Below are 27,227 nucleotides of genomic sequence, written 5' to 3'. Positions count from 1 at the left end.
GAGTGGCACAGAAGCAAAAATAGGGCACACAGAGGGGGGAAAAACAGTGTCACAGAGGGCAAAAACTGTGCACAACAGAGGGGAAAAACAAGTGGCACAGAAGCAAAAACGGGGCACACCGAGGGGGGAAAAACAGTGGCACAGAGGGCAAAACGGGGCACAACAGAAGGGAAAAACGAGTGGCACAGAGAGCAAAAACGGGGCACATAGAGGGGAAAAACAGTGGCACAGAGGGCAAAACAAGGCACAACAGAGGGGAAAAACGAGTGGCACAGAGAGCAAAGACGGGGCACACAGAGGGGGGAAAACAGTGGCACAGAGGGCAAAACAGGGCACGGAGAGGGGGAAAAACAGTGACACAGAGAGCAAAAACGGGGCACACAGTGGGGGAAAAACAGTGGCACAGAGGGCCACACGGGAGTAGAGCACACTTACCAGCGGGTTCTCTGCAGCGGCAGCAGGAGCACACAGGCGGAGCTGCGTGGAGGGGCAGCGACCTACCAGGTGGGTCAGGGGTCGCTCACCTCACCGTGCATCGTCCGACTTATATAGGGAGGTGGGAGGGAGGAGCATCTGGGAGGTGGGAGCAGCGAGTGGGCGGGGGGGGCGGGGAAACAGTGGGACAGATCAGAATGGGGCGCAAAGAGGGGGAAAACAGTGTCACAGAGGGCAAAACGGGGCACAACAGAGAGGAAAAACGAGTGGCACAGAAGCAAAAACGGGGCACACAGAGGGGGGAAAAACAGTGGCACAGAGGGCAAAAACGGGGCACAACAGAGGAGAAAAACGAGTGGCACAGAAGCAAACACGTGGCACACAGAGGAGGGGAAAACAGTGGCACAGAGGGCAAAAACGGGGCACAACAGAGGGGAAAAATGTGTGGCACAGAGAGCAAAAACGAGGCACACAGAGGGGGAAAAACAGTGGCACAGAGGGCAAAACAGGGCACAACAGAGGGGAAAAACGAGTGGCACAGAGGGCAAAACGGGGCACAACAGAGGGGAAAAACGAGTGGCACAGAAGGCAAAAACGGGGCACACAGAGGGGGAAAAACAGTGGCACAGAGGGCCACACGGGGGTAGAGCACACTTACCAGCGGGTTCTCGGCAGCGGCAGCAGGAGCAAACAGGCGGAGCTGCGTGGAGGGGGAGCGACCTACCAGGAGGGTCAGGGACAGAACTTGTTGTGTCTAGCCAACAGTGTGACAGCAGACAGTTCATTACATTTGATTTTCCCAGTTTAGGTAATGGGATTTTTAAAATGTGCATGCCTAGCTGCTGGTACCCTGAGCTTTCTGAAAATGACTGAAACACAAAATAAATATGCTGTAACTGGTGCTATTATCAGTGTGTTTCCACAATATGAATAATGACTCTGCCCTGTGCTTCAGCTGTTGTGTACTGAATTCAAGATAAATTGATTACAAATGTCCTTTCTGCTGAACACATTCATTTTTGCCTCATCAGTCAGAAACCTAGAAGCACTGCTCAAAGTCTTCATGCGGGCGGAATCTTCCATTAGCTCAACTGCCACTGCAGCTAGAAAGCAAACCTTAAATATATGCAGAACTGTCCTCATATATCTTTCCACACTACATACATACTGATCAACTTACTGGTTGTTAACAAGCTAGACTACTGCAGCAGCCTGTTAGCGGGTCTTCCTCAGCACACCTTTGCTCCTTTTAACAAAGTTCTCAACTTTACTACTAGAGAACATTTTAGACTCCACAGAAACTCTCCCGCTTGTTCATACCAACATCAAGTTCACTGGTTATCTGATAAGCACAGAACCCTTTACAAACTCAATATTCTTCAAAGCCAATACATGGATCAGCTCCAGGTTACCGTTAAGAGACTCTTCATGATATATCCTCACACGCAACCTAATATCAAGCAATCAGCACCTGCTTATGACACCAAAATCACCCCATGTCCCATCTAGATGCCAAACCTTTACCCTTGGTGACCCAAATCACGGGAATACTCTAGCGTTGAACATTAGGGCCAGCCCTACTCTACAGGTGTCTAAATCTAACCCAAAACACAGTTCTGTAGCTGGATGGCCATAGAGATTAAACGCTTTCCACATAAGGGCCCCACGGTGTAAATATAGTGATCTGTTTCCTGTTGTGATCCTATGTATCCTGCAGTGCAGTATTTCATATGCCTATTAGACCCTGCTCTTACTTCCCTACAAACATCATCTTATTTTACATTTGCTGTTATACTCTCATTAGTTTATTAGGCACCTATTGTTCTATCCGCCAGATTTCTATCTAACTTTATGCACAGGTGGCCTGTTCTAACAAACCATGAAATAATTCAATAAATAACATTTCAATATGTGCTTCACCCTCTGATTGTCCCTTTATTGTAAATGCTTATTGCTGTAGATAAATGCATTAGATGTGGATTCTGTGGATTTGTATCCTAAGAGTTGAGGTACAGTGATGACCACAGTATCTCTTGTCTCTGTTTTTGTTAATTGTGTAGATTTTAGTGGTACCTAGGAAGAAAAAGTAAGTGCAGTCTTCCATTCAAAATCGTTCCAGCTTACATGTGTTCTACATAGGTCATTGATTTGTGGAAGTGATACTCTGCCTGTTCAGGTCAAGAGCCACACATTTACAGGAGATATATAATGGATATATTGATCATTATCTAAGTCTAGATTGGTGAGTCTTCTCAAAAAAACTCTAAGTGTGTTGCAACATTCAGGATGTAAACTTAGGGCCAGCCGTAGTGGGCTCTACCCGCCATTAAAGCCCCCTCCAGCGTTAAAGGTCCAAGCCGAAAGCGAATCCTCCTGAAAAAGACTTGCTCTTGAGTGGGAGTTAATGTGATTCAAGGAATAAGCCAATGACTCCAAAGTCAACGGGTATGCACAGGATGGAAGATTACATTTATATATGTCCTTTTGGGTAGATTCTATTGGATCATCTCCTTTAAATAGTGGTACTTACTCTTAGGCCTTCCCAATCCCCTTACATACCTGCTGCGTTCGTACAAAGGTAAAGTGATCACCTTGCTGCTGGGTGCAGCGAAACAACTCTTGCTTGCGAAGCGTGGAACGGACACGATGCCAACACACCTGGATTGGTGACATAATGGCCATGGAAAAGCTGATGGCTATAGCCACACAGCAGTTGCTTTGCTTTGATAAAATGTGGCACCCCTGACTACAATACCTGTCCGATGAATTCCGAGAATTGCCCTGTCCTCAATATTTGAAAATTCTATTCTTAATGACACAGACACCAGAGGTGGATACATGATGCACCAGAGTCCAAGGGAAACCATAATATAGACTCCAATCCTGTGACTGCCTCCCCCCCTTCCCCTCCTCTCTTCGCCCGTCTTGGGCCTGACCTTCCACTTCTTAAGTTCTTTTCATTGGTATTAAACGGCACTCACTGTATGCTAGAAATTCCATCGCCGCCGGCCTGTGGATGTGGGCGGCTTGTAATGTAACGTGTCAAAATAACAAAGAGATGTTAATCCTAAATAGTGGTACTTCGATTGCATTAAATTATACAAGAGCATAAAGCCCTACCATGTGAATAGTTACATGTTGGTATCTCCCATTACATCAGACCCATCATATGGAGTACCACTACTTCCGCCTGATAAGTACTTTTATGGGATAATCGGTTGTAGAGAACAAAACAATTCCCTTTATCCAATCTGGCATTTGTAACACTTAAAACAATAGGTATTCCAGAATGCGTCTTTGTTTAATGGTATCTACTTTTGTTTGAGATCTTTTGCAGCATCATTCACTGGATGCCCCCTTTAATAATATTTATTACTACCTCGACCCCACTACATCAATCATATATTTTATATTGATTCTAACATTAAACCCAATGAACTGTATTTAAGCTAAATAAGCAACCTTAGGCTAACCCCCAATAGCAACTCTAACCACAAATTACATAACTTTCATTTAAATATTATTGCTTCTGATAGAGACCTCGAGCAACAGATTCCTCACCGTTTGAATATTGCCCAGGTCAGACTGGATCTGGAAACTTTTCAGCAGTACCTTTGCACGTCGGTAGGTGACACAGTGCAGCTCTGCTCTGAGGCCGTTCAACTCTGGAAATGATGTGCGGAGCCTATCGAAGCACATCTCCTGTGCGCTGGCGTCAATTCCTTTCTTTCCATGCCACCAAACATGGATCCGAGACTACCTCTTGTCTCTTTGAGACCATATCTCGATCATTTTTAGGTCTCGCCTACGCAGCGCACATGCGCTGCATAGGCAAAAATACCTTCTGCGATCGCTTTGGCTTTTCAGTCAAAAACGTTCACGCGTTCCATTGCCTTTGATGGCAACATGTGCACGTGTGGGGATTTACTTGCAGGAGTGAGCGCCGCCATATGGTAGCAATTATTGCTCCCGCAAGTGAATCGCGCAGGCCCCCCCTCCCCCTGCTGCCGCGCGAGACGCACGCGCGCACTTGTTCTAGTTAGCGTTGTGACACTCTCTTACACCCTCTGCCTCGCTTTTTACACACCCTCGTTTTTTATTTCACCTTACTTTGTCTGTTACGTCTTTTGACCCCTAACCCCCTTTCTTTTTCATTTCTTTTCTATTGCTCGCTTCCTGGTTTTAAATATCCAATTCTCCTGTTATATCATGTGAGTGCATTCGATGCGACCAGAAAAGAACGAGGCTCTTATCCTTTCTCATTTAAGCATTTGAAATGGGTTTTCCTAAAGTTAGGTCTTTGTAGTAAACGGGTGTGTTTAGAGGTATCTACTTGCCCCGGGCTGCTTTAGGATGCAAGTAAACTTGTCACGGTAAGGGAGCCGGCCCAGGACTTCATTGTGACCACTCCTAACTGTGCTGGTCCAATTGGCGCAGTTAAAGAGCACCAAGACTACAACTCCCAGAACGCACTTTTATGTAAACACAAAGTCAAGGAATGCACAAGTAGTGGTAACCTGGGAACATAGAGCCATCTGGTACCCGTGCAGGTAATAAAAATAAAAAAACACATTAAAACACTGTGGCAATAACTTGGCTGGTATGTTTTCGTTTTCCTGTGTCTGGCACTGTAAAAGTCCACACATGCATTAAATAAACAGATATTTTATGTTTCCCATGTCCTTTCCTGAGTAGCTGATGTAATCCATTTTATTTGTTTTTCATTCAGTACTGCAGCTGTTGGTCACTTATGGAACTGGGAGAGTTGGTAGGGGGTCAAGGACGGCATTCTGGCACCACCGGACTTCAGAACTAGTATGAGCCCCGAGTTTCACCCTCTACCTCGCTTTTGTACACACCCTCATTTTTTATTTCACTTTACTTTGTCTGTTATGTCTTTTGACCCCTAACCCCTTTTCTTTTTAACTTCTTTTCTATCGCTCGCTTCCTGGTTTCTAAATATCCGATTCCCCTGTTATATCGCGTGAGTGCATTCAATGCGACCAGAAAAGAACGAGCCTCTTATCCGTTCCCAATTAAGCATTTGAAATGGGTTTTCACAAAGTTATGTCTTTGTAGTAAACGGGGTGTTTAAAGGTATCTACTCACCCCGGGCTTTAGGACACCAGTAAATTTGTCACGGTAAGGGAGGCGGCCCAGGACTTCATTGTGACCACTCCTAACTTTTTGGGCTGGCGCACAGGTTGAGACGGCTCCATGTAACTGGGCTACCGCATTTCCATTCATGGACTGGTTTTACATATCATTGTAATCAGGTGTGTAGGTTCAATTTTCGCAGTTAAAGAGCACCAAGACTACAACTCCCAGAACGCACTTTTATGTAAACACAAAGTTTAGGAATGCACAAGTAGTGGTGTCCCGGGTACATAGAGCCATCTGGTACCCATGCAGTTAATAAAAAAAACACACATTAAAACACTGTGGCAATAACTTATAATTATAATGTTTTACTTATATCTTTTTTTGCTTCCTTAGGTCCTGCTATGTAATTTAATTTTGTTCTCTCCTGTGTGTATGTAAAGCGCTCTGATACCCACGTGTCAAGCTAGCGCTATATAAAACTTTTAAAATAAATAAAAAATAAAACAATTGATGTTGTTGCACCAAGGATATTGTGCTATATAACTAAATACTTATAAGGTCCCAAAGGCGAGACCTATTCGCTATGCCAATGCTTGTTTCTTCTTGCAGTTGCAAGGAATATGTCACATCCCAAAACGATGGGTTATAAGCCCTGTAAAGACTGTCACAAACAAATGTCTGTGACCAATTCTCATTAGATCTGCCTGCAGTCAAGTCACAACTCTAAAGCATGCAGTGACTGCGTGTAGATGAGTCTGAAGGCTATAGGAGACCGTGAGGTGAAACTACATTGCCAAACATCAGAAGACTCCCCAACAAGAGTGATCCAAGTCTAAAGTTTGGTCCCTGTCCCATTCGAGATATAGAAGTTGCAGAAGTTATTCCAGAGATCAGTCTTCCTTTCTATCAAAATCCTCAGGTAAGTTAATGAAAAAACAAAAGAAATAGAAGCAGGACTCTGCCCCTTCCCAACATTCACACTCCCTTGAGAAAGTGCTGGAGCCGCTCCATAGGTTTCATTCTCACTCCCAAATTCATTCGACTTCAGAGCAGATCCCAGAACTTGTTCTGACTCAACCTGAGTTTCTGGGACTATCCTCCATTTCTAAACTGATGGGAGAGTTTTGGAAGGCTGTGCTTGAACTCTAGATCCTTGCCGATTCCCTCTGGCACGTCTGCGGGCTCCATAGAGCCTAGAGGTTCTGCACCTGGATTACTGCCATGTGGGTTAACCGTGGTTTCAGCTGGACCCACTGAACTCTCAGCGGGACTGTCTCCAGCACCAGCATATCACCACCCCCAACTCCATGGTCAACGTCGGTTCCCAGGCACATTAACGCTGACTCCATCGACCCTGAAGACGAGGCTCCAATTGTCCTCTCTGAAGTAGAGTCTGCGCCAGTCTAACCTCGACGTTGGTCGCCATGGGGTCCCACTTCTTCCACTTGATTTCCCTCCACAAGGACAAATGCACACCCTGCATTCCCTGTTTGGCTCATATTCAGATAAGGACTATGATGCAGGTGATGAGATTGGCCTCCGTGTCTTGATTTGGTATAAAAAAATAAGGAGAAACAAACTATGAAAAATGGTGAGATGCTGAAGCAGATTACTTTTGCCTTAAACTAGTACATGTTATTTGGGGCCCTAGTTGCTTTTAGTCCAAAGGTCAGTGCTTGGTCATGTCACTCAAGGCGCATGTCCGCAGTTGTCTTGGGCTTTAAGGTCATATTTTCTTTTCACAATAGTGTTAGACGTTTGCAGTTATTAAGTACAAGAGTATGCCGGTAATGTTTTTGTGCTCATAACAACTTCCACTTCATACGAAGTTAGTATTCAGACTGCATAGAAATGTATCGGGGCGTAGAGGGAGCATGTAGCAATAGACAATTGAAAAGTGAGAAATGACTAAACTGTTTCTAGCGCTCCTCGATATGTACTAGTAGTAATTACAATAACCATAAGTATTTTTTTCTATCATAGATACGTTGCATTAACGTAGGCTACCTTTTTGTATTTCAGGTATTTTTTAACTTTTCCCAAAAGAGGGTAGACTATGAAGCCTTCAAAGCCATGAACGATGCATGCCTGGTTTTTGATGGAAGGCTTGTGATTAATACCACCTTCCACACTAACGATGTCACTGTCAGAGCTGCTGGCCCGCTCACCAAGTTCTCCAGTCGGTATTATGTGAATGGGTGGACACACAGCAATTTCAATTCCAAGGAGGTTGGATTCAATCTGGCTGCAACAATGCTGCAACTTTTTGACCCAACTCTTGAGCAAGTTTTGGAGCCACCAGAGGACCTGGACAGACTCATTCCTATGTATAAAGGGGCCAAAATTCAAGGTCTGTGAAATTCAAATTATGTATATCAATAAGCATGCAACAATCGGTCCTGAAAAACTTTCATTATGAACAACTAGAATGTCAGTTTTTATCTAGCCATTATTTTATGGACATGACATCCTTGACACACAGACTATGTATGTTTTTAACAAACACCTCCCTCCTCTTCTTTACAGCCTCCATTCTGAACACGTAGCCAAGCGCGTACACTACACTTCATTGTAACAGGGAAATTGTGCTTCATAAATTGTTGACGGTCTCTCAATATACTCAAAATACATTATTTTGTTAACTTTGTTTATATGAATCAATATCACTAAAAACACATAGGGAAGAGGAACAAGCAGGGGAAGATAGTGATGAAACCACACACTTGCATGGAGCGCCACACACCTGCATGGAGCGCACAAAAGAAAAGAAAAAGATCCCCTCAAGTATGAATTGGAAGGATGCAACTCATCCAGGGAGAACATTGTGAGACCTAAATGCTCCTGGGCGGGACAAACAAAAAGAGGGAGGAAAGCCGCTATATCAAAAACAGACAACTGAGATAGATAACATAGCCATCCAGTCCGGAGCAAGGGACTGACCCAAAGGCCACTCTTAAGTATATTTTATATTGGAAGCAATAGATCTGCCTATGGAAAGCAAAATCTGATTGTTGCCAAGACCTAATAAGGCCACATTCGGCAGCCATCCTGTCTGTTGACTTGGTATACAATTGTAGAACGCTATTCCACCCTTTTAGGATCAGTTTCTTGATTCGCCTTCTCCCAGACAAATTTTAAAAACTCCCTCGTTACTTGGTTCTGACGTTCCATCTTGTTTAGGTACATTTAGTGTGGACATTCCAGCAACAATTTGTAATATGTAAGCAATATTAGAAATAAATAAATAAATATAAAGTAGTTGTTTTATTGTTGAGATATCACACGAGGAAAAGAGTGTGTCATCCTAAGAAATTGATAGTTTATTTTTTCTTTTATTTAACAGCCCCTCCCAATATAGGTATTTACATGCTACAAATTGGGAAAGTGGCAGTGTGTTAAAGTATACATGACAAAGGATACTTGCAAAGTTTTCTTACCAAACACCTTTAGTATTTTAAAACCAGAAAAGGTATATTATTTATTACTTTTATGTCTGTAGCCACATATATGGGCAGTGCTGTACTGTAATGTGCAAAACAGTACCACAGCATGAGCTAAAACACAATTTAAAATGTTACAAACAACACTTTCCTAAGTACCAGATACTTCAAAATTAGAAGCGAAAGATGTGTGACTGATTCTTTTTTTTAATGATTGAGCTGGATTTCAACTCTACTGTGTTAGTCCTGTGATTATTAGGGAACTATGTAATTCCCAAACAAAAACTATTTTGGAGGGTCAGATTACCTATGAGAGCAGATAACCTCTGATTTTAAATGTGAGCAAGTCTGGAAACATCTTACTGCCTATCCAAAAAACGGAACTACCTCCTTGTAGTAAAATGGAAGATAACAAAAAAATCCTGGTATATAAAAATGTTTCCAGCATGGATGTGGTAGATATTTATGAATTGCCAGAAAATGTGTCCTCGTTCTAGCTGTCTGGACCGCTAACCATTATTTGCTTGAGAAAATTATGAGGAAACATTTCTCTCAAATATGGTTCATCAGATCCTGCACGGGTTCAAACATTTCACATGATGAAATCACCTTAAAATTCATCACCTTTCCATACATTAGTACAGCACACACCAGAGACTATATAAACCGTAATTAAAATCCGTTATCACCCTTTTAGGTCGAGCATTCGAGACTGCTTGTATACACTTTAGTAAATACTTATATGTGTATGTACTTTATGGGCTCTGGAGATCAGCCCTAGGACTTGTCTGTTTCCGCTTAGGGACTTTATTTTCTGTTCAACTGCCTCTATTTAACTGTCTTGATAGAAACCGACCAGCAGAGGTCAGTAAAATACTGGAATCACTTTAGCATTCTCTAGATTCCAGTCCATAGAAATTGTCTTCCACGAGCACCCGTAGGCACTAATATTTTTTTCAAATCTTGTATTTTCAGTGATATGGCCACCGAAGGCCCTGATTTTATATTAAAACAGAGCTTCTGATAGATACATCTGCCAGTGGATTCCTCACCATGTGAATATCCCCTTGCGTCCGCAACATTTGGAAATTCTTTTTGTAGCTTCGCGCCGACGTGGACGACGTCACAGAGGCACGGCATCGCTTGCGACTCCGATGATGTCACTGACACCATAATAGGCCCACGCCGGCGTGATGACTTCAGTTCCCTTTTTTCTGCGTCATCGATGCGAACTGTTTCGGGGAATCTCTGTAGCTGTTGATAACTTTGTTACTATTTTTCTCTGTTTTCTTGCTTCTTTGTTTCGCCGAAGATGTCGACTAAGAAGACCGGATTCAAGCCATGTAGTGAGTGCGGCAAAATGATGTTGATCACGGACCCGCACGAGGACTGTATCTGGTGCCTGAGTTCGGACCATGATGTCGATAGTTGTTCTTCGTGTAAGAAGATGAATCTGAAGGCGCGTCGAGAAAGGGAGACTAAGCTTTTAATGGCGAAGTTAAGAGGAAGTAAAGATAAGAAGTCTTCGAGATCTCGTTCGAGAAGGGCGAGGTTGAGGTCGAGGTCAAGATCACGATCGGCGTCGCTTTCGAAGTTGTCATCCGGTCATGCTTCGAAGTCAAAAAAGAAGCATAAGAAGCGAAGACATGAGTCTCGGCGTCATTCCGGTAAGGATTCGGACTCGAGACCGAAGTCGCCTAAGAGGAGGCATGAGAAGGATGTAGTGTCTCCATCACCAGAGGTCTTGGATCCAGAAGGTGAGGCTTCGCCTTCGGAGTCGCAGGTTCAATCGCCGACTCCGGTTGTGAATCCTTCTCCGGCGCCGTCTCCGGCTCGAGAGGATGAAGAAGTCCCTTTGGATGAGGGTTCGATGACACGACCAATCTGTGGAAGAGGAGGCAAATCCGGAACCTCTGAAGGATCAGTCTGTGGGTTCTTATCCTCCTTTCCCTGTTCCAGGTCAAGACCCTACTGCGTTTTTAAACGCTATGTATGGTGTCTATTCCAGGGCGTGGTACCCCTCTGGTGCACCTTCGGGTCCTATGGGTCCTCTGGCGTTCAATTTAGGAGTTCCCCACTCCTATGCTTCAGCTCCTTTTATGCCATTTATGCCGGCTTCGACGCCCCCTCGGCATTACTCGGCGCCTCCAAGGTCGTCGACGCCGATACCGACGTCGCCGGCTCCGAGACGACCTCGAGAGCAGCGCCCTGGGCCTGCGGATTCGATCTCGACGTCGATACCGGCTCCGTTGGAGTCGTTCACGGATCCGACGGCGCGGCTGTTGAAAGAGAGATCCAGCAGGGATGCTCAGCGCCTCATAGAAGAGCAAAGATATAGAGAGGCTGAGATGGAAGAAGGAGAGCTTCAGGAGGATTTTTTTGAAGATCTAGGAGAAGCTAGTGGGTTGGAACTTTCTCCAGAATGGGAGCTACCTTCAGTGTCTGATGCCCCTTCAAAGGATGTTAGGCCATACCACATGGTCATGAGGAAGGCAGCAGAACTTTTAAACTTGACATTGCCTACGGTGGAATATAAGTCCAATCTCTTGACTGAGGTACTCCATTCACCAAGTTCTGTTGTTGAGCGGTTGCTTCTCTTTAATGAAGCATTAACTGAACCTATTTTGGAGGGTTGGAGCAAGCCTCTTACTGCTCCTGCAGTGGCTAAAAGTGTTGCAAGGAGGTATAGAGTTGCACCTGGGGATCCGGAGTTTTATCCTCTCATCCTTCGCCTGAAAGTCTGGTTATTCAGGCAGCCTGTTCAAAAAAGACTGTGGGTGCTTTCCCTCAAGTGCCTGGGGATAAGGAATCCAAGAAACAAGATCAGACAGCGAAGAAGTCTTTCTCATCAGCAAGTATGGCTTTAAAATCAACTAATGCCACTTGCCTTATGGGTAGATACATACATGCCCTGATGGATTCTTTGCGTTTGTTGGCTCCTAAAATTCCTGATGACAACAGGAAGGATTTTGATGAGGTATTGGCTGATGTGCAGGCAGCTGCACGTCAAGTGATCCAGAATGGACTTGACACCGCTGATTCAGTTGCTCGCATCATGGGAACTGCGGTTGCCTCCAGAAGGGCTGCTTGGCTGAAGTCATCAGACTTTTCGGCAGACGTTCAGGCTGCGTTGTTGGATTTGCCCTTTGACGGAGGTGGTCTTTTTGGTAAAAAAGCTGATGCAGCCTTAGAAAGATTTAAGGACAGTAGGGCTACTGCCAAATCTTTGGTGCTGCAAACAAGAGGTTCATCTACCAAAAGATTTTAGAGATTTTGGACGTTCTTCCTTTCGTCCCTACCGTCAAGGTCAACAGCAGCAGCAGCAGCAACAACAGCAGAATCCACTGTACAAATCATACAGGGGTAGGCAAAGATCTCGTCCACGAGGACGTCAAGCCTCCTCCTCCCCCACCTCTTCCAACCCCCAGCCACAGAAAAGCAGCCCTAGATCTGCCATTCCGGATCATGTGAGCCCAGTGGGGGGCCGGCTTACCCATTTTCTACGGGATTGGGAATCGGTTACATCAGATTTTTGTGTTCTCAATCTCGTAGAAAATGGGTATGCTCTTCCCTTTCGGGAATTCCCTCCGAATTACCCTCCTTACCAAGGTTTCTGCACGGAAGAACACCTGTTACTCCTGCAGGAGGAAGTCCAGACATTGTTAAGAAAGGGTGCGATAGAGATGGTTCCAGAGCAGGAAAGGGGTCAGGGATGCTACTCCCGGTATTTCCTGATTCCCAAGAAGGATGGCAGACTTCGTCCAATCCTGGATCTCAGGATCTTGAACCTTTATCTAAAACAGGAGAAGTTCAAGATGCGCACCCTTGCACAGGTTCTTCAGGCGCTGATGGAAGAGGACTGGATGGTGTCAATAGACTTGCAGGATGCATATTTTCATATCCCTATCCTGCAGTCTCACAGGAGGTATCTCCGTTTTACGGTGGGATCGCAACATTGCCAGTTTGTGGTTCTACCGTTTGGTCTTACTACTGCGCCTCGAGTCTTCACCAAGGTGATGACTGTGGTGGCAGCACATCTTAGAAGATCGGGGATTCCAGTATTCCCGTATCTGGACGATTGGCTGATCAAAGCAGAATCTCCAGAGAAGGTGCTCCATCATCTGCAAGTGACAACTCAGTTGTTGTACAGGTTGGGTTTTTCAATAAATGTACCCAAATCTCACCTGGTGCCCTCCCAGCGCAACCTGTTCATAGGTGCGGTACTGGATACAACTGTGTGTCATGCATTCCCTCCTCCTCAAAGGATTCACGACATACAGGAGTTGATTCCTTTATTTCACAATGGAGCGGTTGTTCCAGTCCTGAAGGTCCTTCGCCTGCTCGGTCTGATGGCTTCCTGCATTCTGTTGGTCAACAATGCACGCTGGCACATGAGGGCACTCCAGTGTTGCCTCCGCAGGCAGTGGTTTCAACACAACGGGGATCTCAGGGAGTCTGTGAGGATCTCCGGAGAAACTGCAGCGGATCTGACTTGGTGGGGAGTGGAAGGCAACCTGTCTCAAGGAAAGCCTTTTCAACTACCTCCAACTGTGGCCACAGTGATAACGGATGCACCCACTCTAGGGTGGGGTGCTCATCTGGGGATCTGGAGGTCAAGGGTCTTTGGTCTCCAGAGGAAAGCTTGCTTCTTATCAACCTGCTGGAATTGCAGGCGATACGTCTGGCGCTCAAGGCCTTCCTCCCTTCCCTTCGCGGTCGGTCGGTTCAGGTCCTGACGGACAACACCACCGCGATGTGGTATGTCAACAAGCAGGGAGGAGTAGGGTCGCAGTGTCTCTGCAGAGAGGCTCTGCGTCTCTGGTTCTGGGTTCAGGATCATCAGATTTGTCTGATGGCAAATCATCTGGCCGGAGTTCTGAACGTGCGTGCAGACAGTCTCAGTCGGCAGTTCTCAGCCGACCACGAGTGGAGGCTTCATCCAGAGGTAGTTCGTCATGTCTTTCGGACCTGTTCGCCACTGGCGAGAATGCTCACTGCCCGTCATTCTGCAGCCTCCAGTTTCCGATGCAGGGAGCCTTGGGGGACGCGTTTCAGTTGAGTTGCGACTCACAACTCCTTTACGCGTTTCCTCCCATACCCTTGATTCCTCGGGTTCTGAGGAAGATACGCCAAGACCGGGCCCAAGTTATATTGGTCGCCCCAGATTGGCCAAGAAGGGTGTGGTACACAGATCTTCTCCACCTCTCCTCGTGCCCGCCGCTCCGTCTCCCTTTCAGGGCAGATCTCCTCTCTCAGATGGAGAGGCAGGTTCTACACCCCCACCTCCAGACCTTACACCTTCATGCCTGGAGATTGAACGGGGCAACCTGAATTCCTTTTCTCTCCCACATGATGTGGTGGATGTCATTCTTTCGGCCAGGCGTGACTCCACCAAATCAATCTATTCATACAGATGGTCTAAATTTGTCACTTGGTGCGTAGAGAAATCTGTTGACCCTTTGAAGGCTCATTTGTCTGATATTCTGCAGTTTGCTCTTTCTTTAGTGCAGCAAGGCTTTGCTGTTGCCACAGTTAAGGGTTATCTTTCGGCATTTATCTGTTTGCCGGATCAGCCGTCATTGTTCAAATCTCCTGTGGTTTTAAGATTTTTGAAGGGCCTTACAAATAAATTTCCTCTTACTGCTTTTATTGTGCCTCAATGGGACTTAAATCTGATGCTTACTTTCCTGATGGTTTCTCCTTTCGAACCTTTACACAAGTGTCCCAAGAGACTTTTGTCTTTTAAGACGGTCTTCCTTGTTGCAATTACCTCGGCAAGGAGGGTAAGTGAGCTTCAAGCTCTTAGTTCAAAGCCCCCATTCTTGACCATTCATGCTGAACGAATGGTTCTTAGGACCAGGGCTGCTTTTCTGCCTAAGGTGGTAACTCCCTTCCATCTAGGACAGTCTATTACCCTTCCTACCTTCTATCCTCCCCCTCATCCTTCCAAGGAGGAGGAGAGACTTCACCGCTTGGACCCGAAGGGGGCGGTGAGCTTCTACCTGGACAGTACAAGAGAGTTCAGGTTTGATGACCAGCTGTTTGTTGGATTTGCTGGTTGCAAGAAAGTAAAAGCTGTGCACAAGCGCACACTTTCAAGATGGATCATACTATGCATCAAGATCTGCTACTCCCTGGCGGGTAAGGAACCTCCAGAGGGTATTAGGGCTCATTCTACTAGAGCAAAGTCTTCAACATCTGCTTTGTCTAGGGGTGTGCCTGTTGAGGACATTTGTAGAGCTGCAACTTGGGCCTCCCTCCACACTTTCGCAAAGCACTACTGCTTAGATTCTGAAGTGAGGAGGGACGGCCTCTTTGCACGTTCTGTCCTCCAGGATTTTCTGGTATAGGAGAGTGGACACCCTCCTCCGGGAGTGGGGACTGCTGTGGGACTCTATTCACAAGGTGAGGAATCCACTGGCAGATGTATCTATCAGAAGAACAAGTTACTGACCTTCGGTAACGCTTTTTCTGGTAGATACAGTATCTGCCTGTGGATTCCTCACATGCCCACCCACCTCCCCGTTGTCCACTCTCTATACTTTAGATAATGGCAATGTTTTAATGTATATATGTTATTCTTAAAAGTAGTGTTTTATTCTACTTGATTTACTACATTGTCTTTACACTGTGTGTGTTATCTTGATTATTGTATACTGTCTATATATCTACTGTTGTCAGTCCGTCCGTGTGCCTCGAAGGCACGGAAAAAAGGGCGGAACTGACGTCATCACGCCGGCGTGGGCCTATTATGGTGTCGGTGACGTCATCAGAGTCGCGAGCGATGCCGTGCGTCTGTGACGTCGTCCACGTCGGCGCGAAGCTACAAAAAGAATTCCCGAATGTTGCTGACGCAAGGGGATATTCTCAAGGTGAGGAATCCACAGGCAGATACTGTATCTACCAGAAAAAGCGTTACCGAAGGTAAGTAACTTGACTGTACCATTTCCAGCTGAAAGGCAATATTTCTCTCCATGTGTTCCCATACCTGGCATTTCACGCAGTTTCGTGCTTGCTTTCCCTCCATGTTAAAGAACAGTAGATGTTTCAGCACCCAGGCTAATGTGCTGCATAGCTAAATACATATAAGGTCCCAAAGGTGAGACAGATTGCATTGCAAATGCTTGTTTATATTTCCTATTTGTGATCCTTAAAAGGAAGCATTCACTCCAGTCCATTGCATTAGAAACATAGATGTGTTTTATCACAAAAACAATGCAGTAGTCATATTTCAAATAACCTTCTACCAATAGAGTACCAACAAACACATAATCTAGGGAAATAAAATTGCATCTCAAAGTTTAAGGGCCTGATATATAATATCCAGGAGTGATGGCACTCCCAAATAGTTATTAGCTGCGTGAGGTTCTCACTCCACCCTTTTGGATAACTACTTGGGCGTTTCCTTCCTCTTGCATTGGATTGCTTAAATAACTCCACTCATAGAAGAAACCAGAGGCCAGTGCTAATAACATGATTTTGAAAGACTGTGTGATGAAAGTGCTTGTTGTAAACAGGGCAATGTGAAAATGCTTGTGCTCCGGTATCTTTTATGCATCGAGTTTTTCTTTTTTATAACATTTTATTACATTTTACAACATTAAAACATGGTATACAACCCACAAAACAGTTCCCCAAGAACCTCCTACCCCCCATACAGATCACCGGCTAAATTACTCTACCCATCGCTAGCCTGCCATTCCAATGCTTAGCACATTTTTGGGGGGCTTCATCTCCCCTTATAAATCACCTTTTCCTGCGTCAACTTTTGTGTGTTTGGGATTTAATAACTATATGAAGCAAGGAAAAAGGGAGATAACGCTACCCTTATCCACCCTCACATATGCAATGCAGTTTTCAAGAATTATCTGATGATGGGGATTCAAATACACCTTCCTATGCCTAATCACTGCATAGTACGTTTACCTCCAATAAACCAAAGATTCTCGAAGCAGCTATTTAATGTGAAACCACACACATGATTAAACAACTTTACATGTATTTTTCTTAATCATAGGGGGAATTCTTCCTGGTGGTTACTTCTATTTACATATCGCCAAACCTGCAATCCCCACTCCTCTGGAAGCACAAATGGCAATCCCAAACTATGTGAGTATAGTTCACACATGATTCTAGATCTCTTTTTTGTGTTCTGTTTTCAGTATATATTACCAACTAAAATCTCCCATTTGATATGATGTAAATTTTTTCTTGCTGTGGTTTCCACTTTTGTTCACTTTCACACTTGCTCTAGCATAAGAATCTTTCAATTTTTAATATAGTTTTCATGTGTGATGTTGTGATGTATGTACAAAATATATGTATCCTCTTCTGCTGATTACATCATCTTCAGTGTTCATACTCATTTGATTTGCGCTTTGTGCTGCAGTGGAACGTTTGCATGTGTGCATTCTTATTCTATGTGTAGAAGCAGGTCTGAGGGAAATTGTTGGAAGTGAGAGTTAACACTTATCTCTGGGTTTGGTGCCCCCACCCAAACAGATATGTTTTTATAAACTATTGCATAGTGATACAGCATATGTATCCAACTATAGTTTGTGAAATAGTGTGGTAACTCTCACCTTGCAGTTGCCCTGATCTTCCTTACTTTTCCACTTTAAATGGCTCATTCTGCATTCTGTAACCTTCTCGTGCTTTGCTGGACATCTGTCATTGCTGGACATCTGTCATTTTGATTACTATCTTCTTTTGTTTGACTTGGCTGTGGCCTGTGCTCTTATTTTGCCAATGTCCTTTTCCATCCCTCCCTACATTGTGTAATAGAGCCCCTTCCCATTCACACCTAAATGAGGCAGCTCCCATTTCCATACCTCTGAAGTGTGGCAGGTCTGCTTTCCATATACAGCGTGAGTGGCTGTCAACCTTTCCATCATTTTCTGGGCCTAGTTTTTCTTATTGGGACTCCTGGTGTACCCGATTATGTGGCTGTTATTATTTACACCACCTTCTTCACTAAGCAAGCCCCATACTCAGATTGTGTGATTTACCCTAGCTGCACTACGCACACAAATCTGTTGTCCAATTTCTATGGCATTATGTGGCTGTTCCTGTCCGGACACCTCTGTGTGCGGATGAGTCTCCTTTTGAAATTCTGCTCTAGTAGTTCATTAACCTTTCTAGGTTGACCAAATGCCCAAAGCTACATCTCCACTGGCTTGTTTTTCTTCCTTTTATGGTCTACATATGGATTATTGTCTAAAGTACTCATTCAAACCTTCCCACTTTCAGGATGAATGGAAACATACTGCATTGTAATATTTCTCTTTTTTTCTTCCTGCTTGACACTCTTAAGTTCTCCAAGGCAGCCCTTGTAGGTGTGAGTGCTTCATGAAAGAATACGGATATGACTTCAACAGAGAAGTCACAGGCGTCCCGCATTCTGTGATTTTATGTGTAATATACTTATGGTGCCCGTCTCATATTCTGTGAATTTCCCTCTTTGTCTCTGTGTGCCCTGTGCTACTTCCCACTTCTACCATCCTCCCCATGAGTGATTACAATGAACGCTCATGTACATTTCTACCTTCACAGATAATAACACATCCAAATTCCTCTCTGTAAAGTGGCTTGTAAATGTGTCTGGATGCCCACAGTGCAAGACAGACACCATGGAAAAAAGGGGAATCGACAAAGAGCACAGCAAGTAAATAGATGGACAGATGCTTTAAAAAACAGAGACGCATTTAAATCCCGTTGGGGACAGATACAATATAGTTATGAGGGTATAGGGATCCATTGAGCGGCATAGAAGCATCAGTACTGTGTAGAGGAAGATGCAGAGCAAACAAAATAATGGCAACTTGTTATGTAGTAATGAAAATTGACTCATCAATGCTTAAGAGCTCAACAGTAAGTATCAAAACAGGGCATTCTGCGAAAGGGATAGCTAATGTATACTACTACTGGTAACAATCCCATTAATTTCAGATTAAAAAGAAGCGGTGACAAGAATATGGATAATCCTTTGCATAACTTTTGCAAGCAGAACCAATCTGGCATGGTTCCAGAAGTACCAAAAAAAGTGGGCTCCCCACAGTAAACTCTGAAGAACAGATTATGAAGTGTACAGCCTCACTAAGACTTTCTGATCTTCTGAGGTTTTCTTACATATTTTAAACAATCAATTTAAACTGCTCTGATTATTGTCTGATCTTTCTTCATTTCTCTCAAACGTCTATTCTAGAGATCTAACCAAAAGAAAATTTGAGGCCGGGATTATGGTTTTTTAAAGAGAAAATCTCTGTTTCTTGATCTCTACTTCCTTGGCTCCACTACCTGCCTCTAATGACGCTATTGTTATCCAGTATTGGGGTATCTTTCATAGATTCACATGCCTGAATCATTCTCCGTCGTCGAGGCGGGAGTCCCACGGTAATAATATATACACTAGCAGTGCCTTATAAAATTATTTGTAGTAGGCTGAAAAGACTATAGGCCCAAATAGGCCGAAAACTTAGCAGCCTATCTACCTCATTATGTAAAAAGAACTGAAAAGTAGTTCCAACCAATCAGCTGACAGCACCCTCTAGAACCTTCCCAACAGAGGCAGTTCTCCTCAGATTTTCACCGCACGTCGTGTGGAAGGGAGTCTCCCTGAGTGCCTACTCAGTTTTCAACCTTTTTTCTTCAGAATGTCTGAGAAGAAAGCTCTTTTTAAGGCCTGCAGGACCTGTGATAAGAGGAGGGTCCATGTAGATGATCAGCACAAGGACTGCATCTACTGCCTACATCCCTCTCACATTGTGAAGGATTGTAGGATTTGCCGCACCTTCCCTGCCAAAACCATCAGGGACAGGGAGGCAAGGGTTCTACTTTGGCTCAATTCATCTTCCACAGATGATGAGGACAAGGCTTCAAGATCCAGCAAGAGAGCCAGATCAAGGGATAGCTCTTCTCCTGAGAGGAAAAAATATTATAAATTCTCTCATGGAGTGTCTGATCCCTCAAGGAGGTTGTCCTCTCCTCCTATGGAATCCCCAACTTCTCCAGGATCATCCTCATCAAAAACTGTGAGTACAGCCCAGACTAAGACTGTCTCTCTGGTGTCTTCTCACACAGTCTCTGTGACTTCTGCCATTTCAATCTCTTTGGTGATGGTATCTACTTTTGCCATTATCCAGTATTATGGGTATCTTTCATAGATTCACATGCCTGAATCATTCCCCGTCGTGGGGGTGGGAGTCCCCGGTACATAACAATAGTAATGTTATATAGACATATACATACTAATAGGCCAGAGGCCTCACATTAGTAACCTATCAGAGTCCTTTTGTAAAAAAAAAAGGACCAAAGTTTGGCCAGTAGCCAATTAGCTACTACCACCCTCTAGAACCTTCCTGGAAGGAGCCCTAGTCCCTCAGATTTTCTACCGCACGTCGTGCTAAGGGAGTCTCCTCTGAGCTCTGCTCAGCTTTCTCATATTTCTGGATTTATTCCATATTTTTCTCACAGAACTTTTTCTTGTGGAGGAGTACTTCAGTCCACCATGTCTGACACTCCTAAAAAAGGGCTTTTTAGACCCTGTGCTTCGTGCAGCAAGTTGAGACTACATGTGGATGACAGGCATGAAGACTGCCTTTACTGTCTTTATCCTGACCACTCTGCGAAGGATTGCAAGGTCTGTCGCACCTTCTCTGCCAAGACCCTGAAGGACAGAGAGGGGCGCCTGCTTTTATGGCTCAAGAGACTTAAAGAGAAGGATCAGACAGTCTCTTCAGGTGAGAGCGAGTGTTCCTTTAGGAGCTCACACTCCTCCTCCAAAAAGCCCAGACCGTCATCTCCAGGCAGATCTGCAGAGCCACCTCAGAAGAAGACGTCCAAGTCTTCAGAGGTTCGTCCACAGGCCATGGCAGGGTCAAGTTCTCTTCAGGATGTCACCTTCAAGAAGCTTTTGCTGGTCACTTCGGCCATGCCTGTGACGACGTCGACAGTAACATTATCCACGTCGACGGCATCGTCCTTCTCCGCCATGACTACTACTACAGCATCGTCGTCGACGGGTAGGTCGATTGTATCTGTCATTGCCATTAAAATATCGTTGACGCCTCCGTCGACGACATCTAGCACGTCGACGAAAACAAAGTCATCGTCGTCGACGAGAGTCACTTCAGCGTCGAAGATTTCCTCATCGGTATCTAAGGCACCGTCGACTGCTCCATCGTCGACGAAGCCATCGACGAAGCCGACGACGTCGACACCGGCGTCGAAGAAGTCATCGACGTCGACATCAGCATCGACGAGACCGTCGACGAAGCCGACGTCGACGAGATCATCGACGAAGCCATCGACAACAGGTCCAACGTCGACGCTGCTGTCTACGAAGAAAGATCCGTCGACGCTGCCGTCGTCAGCGTCGTCGATGAAGACAACTGAGTCGTCTACTAAGGCCATTGACGCTCCACCGTCGACGACCACCCCGTCGACGGGCTCGTCGACTACGGGGTCTCCTACGCTGCAGTACTCTTATACTCACTACAGGATGATAACGAGTACTTTAACACCGGAATTGACGTCACCTAGCAGAGTCCAGTCACTACCGCCGACCCATCTGCTGGACACAGAGAATTCTGATGACGGTTCCATGTTCCAACCTGCCACAAGTCTGTCAGAACTCCATGTTAAGGTCCATGAAAGCTCAGACTATGAAGACCTGGGTCAGGATGAAGGGCGATATCAGGAGGAACGTCAAATTACTCCGCCTCCTTCCCGCAACCTATGGTGTGCCTCCCAGCATCAATAGTGACGGACCTGCAATTTCTTATAGCGGATTACAAACAGCGTTTTCCGCCACCTCCGGTACAGCAGCCTTCACCTGTCTTACCTCCTCGCCCTAGACCACCTCCACTGGTCATTCGTCCAGATCCTGTCACTTTACCACCTCTACATTCTTCTGAGGAAGAGGAGGAAGTAGTAGGAGAAGAGGAAGAACAGCAGGAGGAAGGAGAAATTCAAGACGATGAATGGAATAATTATGTCATTCAGGATCCAGCATCCCCTGACCAGCCACAAGCCGATTCGCCCCCAGAGGATATCGGGGGATTTCATAATATTGTGGAAAGAGCTGCAGCACGGTTTAAAATCGAAATGACCACGCAAACCCAGGATTGCTTCCTGTATGACTTCAAAGAGCCATTCATGAAGATTGTACGATCCATCCCTATCATTGAATATATCTGGGATCAAGGGGTGAAGATTATGCAGAACCCCTCATCTCTGATTCCAGTTCCGCCCAGACTTGACAAGAAATATAAGGCCCCAGCCACGGCTCCGGCATGCCTCATAGGTCAAACGAAACCGGATTCCGTTATTACACAGGTTGCACTGCGTAAATCAAGCCATCCGTCGGCAGCGTTGAATGCTCCACCGGATAAGGAAGGCCGTAAACTTGATAATATTGGTAAAAAGTTTTTGTCCATGTCAGCCCTTTCGATACGGGAAGCAAGCTCTCTGGCCCTCTTAGGACGATACAATCGCCAGATGTGGGCGGATATTGCCCCATACTTAGGAGCCATACCAGAGGACCAGAAGGAAGAGGCAAGGAAGATACTCCTTGAGGGCGAGCAATCTGCCTCGGAAATGATAGATGTGACGATGGATATAGCCTCTACAGGATTTAGACAGATGGCAGGGGCAGCAGTCCTGAGGCGTCAAGGGTGGCTTAAAGCCACATCGTTCCGGCCTGAGGTACAAACTAGAGTACTGGACATGCCGTTCGATGGAATACTGCTCTTTGGGGAGCATATTGATGAGATGCTGCAGGGTATCAAAAAAGATACCGAGACCGCGAAAGCCCTGGGTACCCTCCAGTATAAAAATCCTTCCTTTCGGGGCTCCAGAGGAAGAGGACAACAGACAAGAGGTGGCTATCAGGGATACAAAACCTCCTATGGCTCCTCACAGCAGTACAAGCCGCAATACCAGCAGCGCCAGCAACAAGGCCACTCATCATACAGCAAGCCTTCCTTTCGAGGGCGAGGAGGAGGAGAGAAGGACACAGCCAGAAGGCAATGACCTCTTTCTCCTACAGGCCTCCACTTTTTCTCCGCATTACGCAGTTGGAGGGAAAATATCGAACTTCCTCCACAATTGGCAAAAAAATCACGATGGATTGTTGGGTTCTCCAACTGGTTTGGTTCAGCCATACTTTGGAGTTCGTAGAGACTCCTCATCCGAACCCCCCACGTCCTATGCAGCACAAGAATCTGCATCTCCTTCAAAAAGAACTCTCTCCAATGCTCCAGAAAAGGGCCGTGGAAAGAGTTCCCAGAGGTCAGAGGGGGAAAGGAGTCTACTCCAGATTCTTCCTAATATGAAAAAAGGAGAAAAAATGGAGACCTATATTGGACCTGAGAAGCCTCAACAGATATCTCAAGAAACAATCATTCCGTATGGTATCCATTCAAGAGGTGTTGCAGCTACTCAATTCCCAAGATTTCATGGTGTCCTTAGACCTCCAGGACGCCTACTTTCACATACTGATCCACAAGAGTCACCGACAATTCCTGAGATTTGTGGTGGCGGGACGGCACTACCAATTCAGAGTGTTGCCATTTGGCCTGAAGTCGGCACCACACATTTTTACAAAATATCTGTCTCCTGTGGCAGCGTACCTTCGCCAACTCCATCACCAGGTTTTCCCCTACTTGGACGACTGGCTTGTCAAGGCTCCTACTCTGATAGGCGTAACCAAATCTTCCAACGCCTGTCTTCAACTTTTCGAGAGCCTAGGACTTACACTCAACCAGGAAAAGTCTGTCCTTCAACCATCGCAACGTCTCACTTTCTTTCCTGGGAGCAACTCTGGACACACGCCAGGGAAAGGCCTTCCCTTCGCAGGAGCGTCAACTCAAACTAAGGTCTCTGGCAAGCCGAGTTCAGACCAGGAAGACCATCAAGGTGCGACTCTTCAAATCATTGTTGGGGATGATGTCCTCCAATATCCTGCTAATTCCACACTGCCGCCTCCGTATGCGCCCACTACAGGAGGAGTTGTCAGCTCAATGGATCCAGTGCTCGGGGTCTTTCGACGATCTGATCAAGATCACGCCAGTCATGACACAGGCCCTGCACTGGTGGCTTCAAACTAAAAATCTGAACCGGGGCCTTCCATTCCTGCTTCCAATCTCACCCCATGTAATAACAACAGACGCCTCGTTGGAAGGATGGGGGGCGTTCCTGCAGGAGCTCCGGATCAACGGCCAATGGTCACTGGCAGAAAAGGAGCTGCACATCAACCTGCTCGAGTTGAGGGCAGTATACCTGGCTCTTCGAGCATTCCTGCCTTGGATCAGGAACTCCCTAGTGCTTGTGAGAACCGACAACACCACCACAATGCACTATTTGAACAAACAAGGGGGTACCCGATCGATGACGTTGTCGCAAGAATCTCAACGCATTTGGAAATGGCTACTCCGCAATGACATTTCTCTTCGAGCCGAGTATGTCCCAGGGGCAGACAATACCCTTGCGGACTCTCTGAGCAGACAACGCTCCATTTGCCACGAGTGGGAGCTCGACCAACAGGCTCTCAGCGCAGTTTTCTCCCGCTGGGGCACACCCCACCTGGACCTGTTTGCAACGGAAGCCAACGCGAAATGCCAACATTATGCAAGCTGGCATCCCCAGCCAAGATCTCTCGGGGATGCATTTTCGATGGCATGGTGCAACGTATTTGCTTACGCATTTCCTCCATTTCCCCTGATTCACAGGGTTCTTCGGAAGATGAAGACAGAGCGTTGCACCCTGATCCTGGTAGCCCCAGCGTGGCCGCGCCAACACTGGTTTACAGAGCTCCACCTTCTATCACTGGAGCCGCCGATTCCATTCAGGCCATACCCGAATCTCCTCACTATGAACCAGGGGCAAGTCCAGCATCCAGATCCGACATCTCTCAGATTATTGGCTTGGCTCCTGAGTTCAGAGAGTTCCAGGACTTAGATATTCCTCAGGAGTGTAGAGCAGTCCTGGCCCGGGTCCGGGCCGACAGTACCAACAAGACGTATTCCCTTAAGTGGAAAAGGTTCTGTATGTGGTGTAAAGCTAACAAACTGCATCCGTTTTCGTCATCTCCAGCGCAACTTCTGCCTTACTTACTACACCTGGCTAACTCAGGATTGGCACACGCCTCAATAAAGGTCCATCTGGCGGCCATCTCTCGATTTAGGCGCTCTTCATCTGGGACGTCACTATAGTCCAATAGACTGATCAAGCAGTTTCTGAAAGGATTATTCAGAACATTCCCTCGAGTGACACCGTTACCACCTACGTGGCAACTCAACATTGTCTTGGCCCAGATGATGAAACACCCCTTTGAGCCAATTCATAAAGCAGACATCAAATACTTGTCATGGAAGACAGCTCTCTTATTGGCTCTCACGTCAGCAAGGAGAGTAGGTGAGCTTCAGGCTTTGTCTATTCAGGACCCTTTCATTCAATTAAAACAGGACAGGGTCATCTTGAGGACCAGTCCTAGGTTCATACCAAAAGTCCCATCTACTTTTCATCTCTACAAACCTATTGTCCTAAAGACTTTCTTTCCGAATCCATCCACAGCAGCGGAGAGATCTCTCCACTCTTTAGACCTGAAGAGATGTCTGAAGTTCTATATCCATAGGACGGAACAGTTTCAAAAATCCAGCCAATTATTCATTGCCTTTAGTAGGCCCAGGAAAGGTCATCCATTGACAAAGCAGAGTATTTCAAGATGGATCTCTGCGGCCATCGCCTTCTGCCACCAACAGGCGGGACATCCTCTACCTTCCAAGGTTCGGGCTCATTCCACAAGAGCAGTCTCCACGTCCATGGCGCTCTTTGCTGGGGTGCCCATTGTCGACATTTGTAGAGCGGCGACCTGCAAGACACCTCATACGTTCACCAGGCACTACTGCTTGGACTCAGAACTTATGAAGGATGCAGCAGTGGGACAAGCGGTGCTCCGTCATCTATTTCAGTAGAGGTGAGCCTTCTTCCTTTCATCCCACCTTCCTATTGCCTTCTTGCACATTTCTTCCTACTGATAATGTTTACATGCTCATGGGATTGCACTAATGATAAGGGGTTATTAAGTGTTTTCCAAGATGTACTAGACGAAATGTGCTGGCTATTGCTCGCTACTCTGATTCAGGCATGTGAATCTATGAAAGATACCCATAATACTGGATAAGAAATGCGTTACTTACCTGTAACTGCAGTTATCCAGTATTGGTATCTTTCATAGATTCACATGCAACCCACCCGCCTCCCCTGGAAGGGCTCACCTTGGTTCTCTCAGTAGGTACTACTTAGCACTGTGCTTACGAAAATCTGAGGGACAAGGGCTCCTTCCAGGAAGGTTCTAGAGGGTGGTAGTAGCTGATTGGCTACTGGCCAAACTTTGGTCCTTTTTTACAAAAAGACTCAGATAGGTTACTAATGTGAGGCCTCTGGCCTATTAGTATGTATATGTCTATATGACATTACTATTGTTATGTACCGGGGACTCCCACCCCGACGACGGGGAATGATTCAGGCATATGAATCTATGAAAGATACCAATACTGGATAACTGCAGTTACAGGTAAGTAACGCATTTCTTACCTCACCTATTGTTTCAGCTAAGATTTCTTCTAAGAAATCTTCAAAGGACGAAAAATCATCGTCGACGACCATTGCATCGACGACGATACCTTCGTCGACAAAGTCATCGATGACAAAAGTCCCGTCGATGAGGAAGAGCCCGTCGACGAAGGCCCCGTCGACGATGAAGACCCCATCGACGAAGAGTCCATCCACAGTACCGCCGTCGACGACGACCCCAACGATGATCCCATCGACGACGAGCTTGTCGACGGCGCTTCCACCATTAAGCCAGCCACCCTCAGCACAGCTGATTAAGACGCCTAAATCTTCAAGGAGTTCAGCCATCACCAAAACTCCACCAACAAGACCCTGGCCTGTTCCACCTCAGGGGTCTCATGTCTCACCTGTGGCCTATACACATTTTCAGCTGAAGACCTATCGTAGGCAGGACTACTCTGATATTTCCCCAATGTTGCCATCGCAGATCTTAGAGTCTTATGTGGAGGAAGAGGATTCTGACGAGGATGATGGAGACAATGAAGGTCCCTTTGGGATTGCACGCCATCCACCAGAATTGCACACAAAATGCCAGGATGAGGATGACGAAGAGGATATGCAAGAACATTTCTACCTAGAGGAGTTGTCTACACCCTTCTATAGACAGCCATACAA

General features: G+C 45.9%; 1 protein-coding gene across 5 annotated transcripts in view; it reads left to right on the top strand.

Moving 5' to 3' along the window:
- CFAP61 (cilia and flagella associated protein 61) overlaps positions 1-27,227 on the top strand; it is a 2,132,686-nt gene that overhangs the window by 1,506,295 nt on the left and 599,164 nt on the right. For all 5 annotated transcript variants that reach the window (XM_078649333.1, XM_078649336.1, XM_078649335.1 and 2 more), the window contains 2 exons: positions 7,561-7,888; positions 16,996-17,087. In XM_078649333.1, coding sequence (XP_078505459.1) covers positions 7,561-7,888; positions 16,996-17,087 — 420 coding nt within the window. The remainder of the gene's footprint in view (positions 1-7,560; positions 7,889-16,995; positions 17,088-27,227) is intronic.

The sequence above is a fragment of the Lissotriton helveticus genome, chromosome 6 (genome assembly GCF_964261635.1).
Source record: "Lissotriton helveticus chromosome 6, aLisHel1.1, whole genome shotgun sequence".
Classification (NCBI taxonomy): Eukaryota; Metazoa; Chordata; class Amphibia; order Caudata; family Salamandridae; genus Lissotriton; species Lissotriton helveticus.
This window is presented reverse-complemented; position numbering and strand designations above follow the sequence as displayed.